Source organism: Myxine glutinosa, chromosome 14 (assembly GCF_964187855.1).
Source record: "Myxine glutinosa chromosome 14, kmMyxGlut1.1, whole genome shotgun sequence".
Taxonomy (NCBI): domain Eukaryota; kingdom Metazoa; phylum Chordata; class Myxini; order Myxiniformes; family Myxinidae; genus Myxine; species Myxine glutinosa.
In genome coordinates, this window is record NC_136274.1 from 27,753,450 (window position 1) to 27,762,750 (window position 9,301).

General features: G+C 46.1%; 1 protein-coding gene across 2 annotated transcripts in view; it reads left to right on the top strand.

The window, feature by feature from the left end:
- Positions 1–2,306, top strand: part of LOC137439529 (collagen alpha-3(VI) chain) — a 56,276-nt gene extending 53,970 nt beyond the window's left edge. The window contains exons 16-17 of one of the 2 annotated variants that reach the window (XM_068135362.2): positions 1,438–1,455; positions 1,738–1,876. In XM_068135362.2, coding sequence (XP_067991463.2) covers positions 1,438–1,455; positions 1,738–1,745 — 26 coding nt within the window. In that variant the 3' untranslated portion in view covers positions 1,746–1,876. Of the gene's footprint in view, positions 1–1,437; positions 1,456–1,737 lie in introns of both variants that reach the window. The other variant, XM_078768111.1, reaches the window with a different exon arrangement.
- Positions 2,307–9,301: the final 6,995 nt, after the last annotated feature.

Below are 9,301 nucleotides of genomic sequence, written 5' to 3' on the forward strand. Positions count from 1 at the left end.
CCCTCGTCTTTTAAGCTGGCTGTCCGAGTCCTGGAACTATCTCGCTCCTTTGCGGGGTGAGATTGGCCAGGGTGATTGGTCAAGGATTTCCCAAATACTTTCACCAATCTCTCCGCAAAGCAGGGAAATGAGTCCCCGCTCGAACCGTGGATGTGATGGTAGATTGCCGAGCGGTTTAGCAACCCGCAGCTCGAGCCGTTAACAAAGGACTAAACCCGACTATAAAGCGTTTGGCCAAAATCGCGCCACAGGTACTCAATGGGAAGAAGGGATTAAAGCGATCGGGGGAAAGAAGAAACCAAAGGTAAGAAATAACAGACATTTATTAATTATGTACACCAAAACCAAAGGAAGAGGAAACGAAAGTAATATACAGAACGAAGAAGAAGAAGATACACAGGGCAGCCTTAAACAGTCTTAATTATCAACGCCCAGGACAGAACACACAGACTTACACGAAAGGGGAATAGCAGGCAGGAATGACTGGAAGAGGGAGAAGGTCCAGGTGGGACAGCAGGGCTGGAAGGTCCCGGCAGAGGCACAGCATTGAGGTCCGCTCCAGGTCCACGCTCCGGGCTGGAAGTGAACAGCCAGCGGCAGCTTCTGGTCTCGTATCTCACACGGTCGGACAATGCGAATAAAGCGCGGGATTGTCGCCGTCAAACGGACCCACTCTCCTCCTTACAATGCTCCGTATCCTCGTCGGGTACCTCACTCATCTGCCGGATCACGTCTTCTCCGTACCTTCTCACCCGACTCCCTCTCTCCTCTCTCCAAGCAGTCCCTCGCAGCCGCTTTTATTGTCTGTGTCGAAATCAAGCCGCCGGCTCTGATGACACGCATACCGGTTGGCTCACCTCGGCGCTGGTTGGTCGGTAAGGGCTTGCTGACTCCACCTCTGCTGAGGAGTCGACGTGCCACACCTTGTTCTGGTGGCTCCGCCCCTTTCTGCCTCGGCTTTACCGCATGGCTTATGGCGGCGTGGTGCCAGCAAAACAGCCCAATGCAACGGCGGCGAACGCGGCTGGCAAGCGAGGTACCACAATTTGGGGAGGGAGAGCAAAATGGACGGAATGGGGCCTATCTTATTTGATTAATGCAACGCAGATTCAACTATTGGGAACAGATCCTTTAACTGAAACACATAATAATGAAATAACTACGGAGAGGTCCTATGGTTCGCTACGTGTTGTACATGGACTAACTAGTGTGCGATCTTTCACAAAGCCAATTGATGGGGATATTTACAGGGGATCATTTATAAGGGAAACATTTACTAAAATTTACTAGTGAAGGTTCTAAAAACCGTAACAATATAAATGAATGAATGAATGAATGAATGGATGTAATATACCATATATTATTGCCAATAACATATATACATGTAAATTAAAAACCTCTGTTTTTCTGTTTACCTTCCCTTTCCCTCACCAACAGAATTCCAAACTATTAAAGGTAAGGAGAACAGACAGGTAAACAGCTGATTATTTGAAATACAGTACACGGCAATGACTGACCATACCAGAAAAATTAACCCATTCTCTCATAATTGATAATTTCATTAACTGATTACAAACATGCTCTGTCTCACAAGTTTGAGCAATGTGCATTCTCGTGTTTAGTAAAGTATGCATGTTTACTCGTATTGGTTTTGGATAGTTGTTAATTCTAAAACCATTTTGTCATTAATGTAATTCTATAATTCTATCTTCTACTCCCAACAACCCTTCCTCCCAGTTGGTTGATTTGGCAGCAGACAAAAAGTCAACGCAACAAGTCTCATCATCCACTCTCCAGCTCACGAAGCATCACTCTTCAATCTGCAGCTCACCATCCCTTCCCTGTCTCATCGAACTTCACCCTTCAATCCCCAGCTTGCCAATCCTCTCCCTATCTCACCAAACCTCACCCTCCATTCCTGATCTCAACAAACCTCACACTCCTTTCCCTAACTCACCAAACCTCATCCTCCATTCTCCAAACTCCCACAGCACAGCAAACCTCTCCCTCCATTTCCCATCTCACCATTTCTTCACTCTTCGTATTTCCCCTTCCATGGGGCCTTTCTATTGTACTTCTGTGCAATATTTAGTTGTCTTTACCGGTAGTTTCTGTCCTTTTACTCACTTTCCCAATATCAATATTTAACCCCCAATTTTTCCCCTATTGTATCCTATGCCTCCTATTGGTTCCATTTTAATCTTCTTACAAAGAATAAGTAAAAATATGATTTCAACTTGTCTCTTCTCATGTTTTGTTTATGCATCATTTTCAAATTTCACCTGCATTAAAATTTCTCACTTTGATCTGTCTATGCCTTTGCTCATTCCCACCGACTTACAAGACAATATCCCCATCACAACTACGCCAAATGGATTGCACATAACGGTGAATGGAGCACAACATATAGTTCGCACATTTCTCAATTAATTACTTACGGGTGCCTCCTCTCTGATTGAAAAACTCTTAAAAACACAATGAGCCAATTGTTTCAGAGACTGTTGTTGGAAACCTCTTTCAGAGATCCATGGAACTTGATGAAAAATGGGTTTTAAGAGAAACAAACTCGAACTTAGAACAAATCAAGTTTGGGAGATACACTATAACAGCCATGGAAAGAAGGTGAAGGGATGTTTCGGGCACGAGTCATTCTTCAAAGAAAGAGGGAACTGAGGATTGAGAGGAGTGCATGTATATTATACGAGGCAGCGACGTGAATATGGATTAAAAACCACCTTTAGAGGCCATTTTTCCCCGCAAGCAGGGGTTGGCCTTTTTCGGGGACCGTGGTTGTTGTTGTTTTTCGGTCCCCTTTTTGAAGCAATGTTTTACGGCCGGATGCCCTTCCTGACGCCAACCCTTTTTGCCGCCTTTAACGACAAGCAGGGAATTACCAGTGTATATGGATTAACGGTTGTAAAATAGATTAGTTTTTTTTTTCCATGAGTCCATCGGAAGCAAAAGTGTGCGGTTTCTGTGTGAAAAGGATAGAGCACCTGCTGAAGTTTGTTCAGGAGATGATAATCGTGACCCTTCCCATATGTAATGTGTCTATAAGCTTCCCCACCATTTCCCCTCATTAAGTTTTTAAATTATTCCCTTTGTAATCTGTCTATTTGTTTTATTTTAAAGCAAAATGTCCATAACCAGTCAGTGAGCCCAGCAAATCCGAATCTGCCTCTCCGCCCTCCCTGAGTCTCCATAGACAATCCGTCACGAAAGTGATCGTCTGGGTGGAGGATTTCACCTGGAGAACACCACATGCGCCACCGTTATATCGGTGTTCGGGAGTGATATTCAGACCCGAAGTGGCGGCCACTGTTAAGCAATCGTCCTTCAAATATAAAAGGGAAAAAACCAATACCTTATTTTTTGGCACATAATTTTTTTTTAAATCATGAGGCAGGGAAATTTAATGTGTTACCATAACGCGGCCACCAATACCGTGACTTTCGTCGCAATTTTAAAATTGCATTAGCGCGATGTTTGATTTGTAAAATGATGATACACTTGCCGGTTTTCTTTGGTCCAATGGACGATCTTCCGTCGCACGGTGGTCGCTCCATTGTCCCACCTTTTCTTCACTTCAGACACGTTCCGTCCATCGTGACCAACGGCATTGACCTATTCAGTCAGGCCTTTCCAGGCTCATGCCTTCTCTTCTGGCATCGTCGTCCCCTTTAGGATGCTCTTGTGCTTCACAAAATCCCCCACTAATGCTTCTGTCTCTTCACGAAGCCAGTTTGCGGATCGCTTCGCCGCCATCTTGCTTCACAAAAGCTATTCTTCACGACACCGTTGCCATGCCAGGAAACCAATCAGATTAGAGATAGGCTTCGCGACAGCGTATCTCTAATCTGATTGGTTGTCTGGCATGGTAACGGGTCCAAAAGATTTCCTCAATCCTAAGGAAATCCTTAGCTGAGGAAAAAAAATCTACCTTGAGGTAAATCTTTCCTTTATCCATAAATCACGTCGGGCCACGATCACGGTCGATATGTGTATGCAAATGAGTTTAAACCGACGTCACTCCAAACAACGAATCACGACCTTTCTTACAATTTTTTTTTTTTTTTTTTTTGTATACTGAATCGAGGCTCGTGAAAGAGCTAACATTTACTTCACAAACAAATCAACCAGACAAACAAAATACGTATATAAAAAGAGGGAGCGGAAAACAAGATGGGGAGAGAAGGGGAAGCACACAAACACAACATTTGAGAGCAGGGAGATGTGTGGAAGGGAGAGGGCTTGGGGGGAGGAGGCGTGGGAAGGGGGGGGGGGCGAGGGAGAAGTATAAAACACAAGGACACCAAGGACTTCCAGGACAGAAGTTGGTATTTCAAAAAAGTGGAATTGGGGTGAAATTAGCGGGGGTAGAAAAGATCAAGGTTTTGGATGGGGGAAGATAAGAGATGGTGGTGAACAGCTGTTTTAAAGACCTGGAGGGTGGAGTGGGATTGAAGAGAGTGAGGGAGTTTGTTCCAGAGGCGGGAGAAAAGAGGAATGAAGGAGTGAAGGTGAGCAGAGAGTCTTGATTTTGGCAGTTTGACCATAAGAGGGTTGCAGGCAGATATTGTGTGACCTGTAGGAATATTTGCGGGACAGAGCCCAGAGAGAGCTGGGGGGGCAAGGCCAGAGAGGAGTCGGTAGAAGACGGAAAGACCACCAACCTGCCTGCGGTGAGTGAGTGAGAGGCCCTTGGAGTTGGCTTCATCACGGGAGATTCCAATGATTCTGAATGCTTTGGTTTCAACAGCGTGAAGACGAGCTAGGTGTGAGGCAGGAGCACCAGCCCAGAGGGGAGAGCAGTATTCCATTGAGCTGCAGATTAAAGCATTGTATGTGGTGAGGACCTCAGGTGTGCCAAGGAAGGACTTCGCACGACGGAGGATGCCCAGTCGGCGACTGGCTTTGGAGGCCAGATTTGAAATGTGGTTTTCCCACGAAAGATCATGGCAGATAGTGAGACCCAAAAGCTTGAGTGACAGAACTTCTTGGAGAGGATTATTCAGAAAGTGGATGGGAGGGTTGTCCAGTCGGTCTTTTCGGAGAGACATCGTAAGAGTGTGAGATTTGTCAGGATTGAAAGACATGTTCCACTTGTTTCCCCAGTCTGTGATTTTGTCCAGGTCTGCAGAGAGTGAGGAGGCTGCAGACTGCCGATCTGAGGGATGAAGAATGGAGCGACAGAGAGTAGAGTGATCAGCAAAGAGATACAGAGGATTTTCAAGAGAGTCAGAGAGATCATTGATGAAGACCAGAAAAAGCACAGGGCCCAGAACACTGCCTTGTGGAACTCCAGCCTGAACAGGAAGAGGAGATGAGAGAAACCCATTCAGGGCCACACGTTGACTACGACTAGAGAGGAAGTCCGCCAGCCATGCGTGGAGATTTCCATGGATACCAAAAGAGGAGAGTTTGGTGAGCAGAGCGGGGTGCCAGACCGTATCGAAGGCACATGATATGTCAAGGGAGACTGCTCTAATTTCCTGTTTGGCATTGAGGACCTCCATTCATTGTTGAGAAAGCAGAAGCAGCATGTCCAGAGTAGAGTGTCCAGGTCTGAAACCAAATTGATGATCAGAGATCAAGCTATTGGAGAAGAGGAAAGATTTCATATCTGAAGCAATGATGGAATCCATGACTTTGCTGATAATTGGGAGAAGGCTGATTGGTCTGTAGTTGCTGGGATCTGTTTTTGCACCTTTTTTGTGCAAAGCGGTGATGTTGGCAGATTTCCAAGCAGATGGAAGATGACCTTGAGCAAAAGAGAGGGTGAAGAGAACAGAGAGAGGGAGTGAAAGAGCGGAAGAACAGGATTTTAGGACCCGTGGGCTGATGCCGTCAGGTCCAGTTGCAGAATCCGAGTCGAGGGTTGACAGAAACTTTTCCACCTTGTCAGGAGGAAAGGACACAGAGTCCAGGAGCAGCTGGGTACGACTGGGTACGGTGGGTACAGAGAGGGATGGGTTTGGGACACAAGATTTAGAGGCAAACACAGAGTTGAGGCATTCAGCTTTTTCACGTGCGGAATCAGCCGTGTGGCCATTTGAGGTGAGGGAGGGGATGGTGCGGGAACAAACACCAGAAACAGATTTGACCAGACGCCACCAGGATTTGGAAGAGGGAGACAAATAAGAGAGTTCGGTCCTGAGAACAGAGAGATATTGTTTCCTGGCTCTCCTGAGGGTGGACACACACTTGTTTCGGGCTTTGTGAAAGGAAATGAGATTTCCTTCTGTTGGATTTGCTTTTCAGGAGACGAAAGCAAGTTGTTTCTGGGCAATAGCCTCACCACAAGATTCCGGTACCATGGACGGGAGGAAGGGTATGACAACAGAAGATGAGATGGGATAAATCTGTGCATGAGAGAGAGCAGTTTGCTTTGGAAGAATTCCCAGGAAGAATTTATGTCAGAGGCAGTAGAGATGGGAGACCAGTCCAGATGATTGATGGCTGCTTGAAGACCGTGCCAGTTGGCCTGAGTGAAATGCCAGACTCGTCGACGCTGAGGAGGCTCTCTGAGAATGGTCAGAGAGATGTCCACTTTAACAAGCACATGATCAGAAGAGCCGATTGGAGCAGAAGAAGAGCAGCAGACATTTTCAGGGAAGTTAGTCATAACCAAGTCCAGAAGAGAAGATGCTCCGTTGACTGAAATCCGGGTCGGGAAATTGACAGATTGTGTCAGTCCCAGTGAGGCACAGAAGTCCTTTGCTGAAGAGCCATGGCTGGTGAGAGAGGTACCCACACCCAGCCAACTGGCATGGTGACAGTTGAAATCACCACATATGAGGAAGAGAGAGTTGGGATGGGTAGATAGAAGTTGGTCCATATTCTCAGACAGCGAGATGTAGATGGAGGCATCACTGTTTGGTGGACAGTACAACACACATATGAACAAGAGGTGGGAGCGAAGGGGAAGCCGTAGCCAAAGGTATTCCTGGGGGTGAGGTGGAGAGAGGGCAGTGCAGGGTGAGTGAGGAAGAGAGTTTTTTATAAAGATAGCAACCCCACCTCCAGGACGAGGCTCAGGTCTATCATACCGGAGGAGGGAGTAACCTGGGAGAGATACCAAGGAATCAGAGACATCATGAAGGAGGAAAGTTTCTGTTAAGCAGATCACGTCTGGTTTGTCAGAAGCAACCTGTATGGAGAGATCAGACAAGTTTGAGCGAAGGCCCCGGATGTTTGAGGTCCATACTGTTAAGGAAGAGGAAGGGGGAGCATCGGATACAGAACAGGGGGGGGGGGGGGAGCGGTAGGGTAAGATGTGGAAGAGGAGGAAGAGGTAGGGAGAGCTGTTGAAGGTGTGTCGGAGATTACAGAATAGCTTGGAGAAAGGGAAGAATGGGGCAGACAAAAGGTTTGATGGTGATTGGGAGAGGCGCAGTGAGGTGTTATTTGACGAGGGGGAAGAGCGAGGCAGAAGGTTGAGGGAGGTGAAGGTGAAAGTTGGAAGGGGGAAGAAGCGGGGAGGACGCTTTGAGGAGGAGGGGTGAGAGGGGAGTCTAGGAGGGGAGGAGCGAGGGAGTGTCTCGGAGGGGAGGGGTGTGGGGGGAGATTTGAAAGGAATGGGTGATTGGGAAGATTTGGAGGGGAGGGGCAAGGGGGAAGATTTGAAAGAGATGGGTGATGTGGATGATTTGGAGGGGAGGGGCAAGGGGGTAGATTTAGAGGGGAGGGGTGATTGGAAATGGGATTTTGGGGTGATGGGATTTTGAAAAATGTACGATTAATGGGAAACGAACATTTATTGCAAAATGAGTTTCTTGAGACATTCGAGTCAAAAATAGGTTTGAGGACGCTGGAGGGAGGATGGAGTGCTGGAGAGTTTAGGGAATGAATGAAAGATGCACTATAAGAGATGGAATTTTTTTTTGGAATGAATAGATTTGGTGAGCAAGTCGAAAGCATCCTTTTATAGAAGAAGAAGAAAAAGGTGTTATAGAATATGACAGAATACAGGTCTTCAGGGGTCAGATGAGACATTTTTTTAACAACGTGATCACGTGATCACAAACAACGTGGTCGAAGAACGAACGAACAAATAAGAACGAATAAACGAATAAGAACAGAAGGAAATGTTTTTTTTTTTTGTTTTTTTTTTGAGATTTAAAAACAAGGAAGTATGGGGTGAAAAGACCGTGAAAAACAGAGACCGGAAAGTAATTGCAGCGCGATCGGAGAACCGCTGAGACAAAAACAAAGCCTCAAGCCAAGGTCGGACATGGTAGCCTAGTACTACACTTAGGCCTCAGAATACGCGATAAGAAAGACCGACGATTCTGTACACAGGTATGAAAAACCAACGCCAAGAATACTATTAAAGACACCCCAATAGGTACATACACCGAGAGAAAGATACAGTTTCGACAAAAACACAATTGTGAAAAGTTACTTAACTTCGAAAGCGAGCACGCATGGACAGCTTTGAAGAGACGAGACCTCCAATCTTGCGCGCAATGTATAATACCTGGATGACTTATGAAAGCTTGCTTCTAATTGGTGGAGAAAAGCCAATGACAGAAAAGCATTTCTGGCTTCTGACCAGTAAATCCAGGTAATATTTTATGGGTTACGGATAATGGAATTTTTTTGCAACCCGAGTCATTGATCCATCAGCTTCTGTCATTGCGCTGCGATAAAATCGTTGTCTTCGTGACCAATTTCCATGAAGATCGCCATTTGGAAACTCAAAGGTTGGTGTTTAAGGATAGCCTGCATCAAACCTTGGATGTGTGTGATTTCTGTGTTTGGCATATTTATGATAACGAGTTTTTATTGAACCAGAAACGTCACCGAACATAACAAGAAGATAAGCGTCACACTTACTGTGTCCCACCTTGCATACTGTGGCTAGGTGAATATAGGATCTCACGAACCAATGTCTTCCTGCGATGTCAATAAAATGTCTTCCTGTGAGTGGCTGGGACTCATTCACATCAAGTTTGTTTGTCCTAATGTGTTTCAGCACAACCAACAACAACACCCATCCCACCCTAACAACACTCATCCTTACCTCGTTTCGATCAGAGGGAAATACCTGCTGTTGATGAGTCCCTGTGCCCAAAACTCGCATTACTTTCCTGGTGATTTAAGTACCCCAGATGGGGAACCATGCTCTCGATGCCCGACCTTTACCTATTAATTACGTATGGCCGAGCGGAACCGTAAGTGGGACATCAGCAAGTCTAGCGTAACAAATCAGTGGGGTACAACATCTTGTCTACCTCGTTTCGATCAAAGTGAAACACCTGCTGTTGGTGCGTACGTTCCCCAACACCTCCTTGTTTTA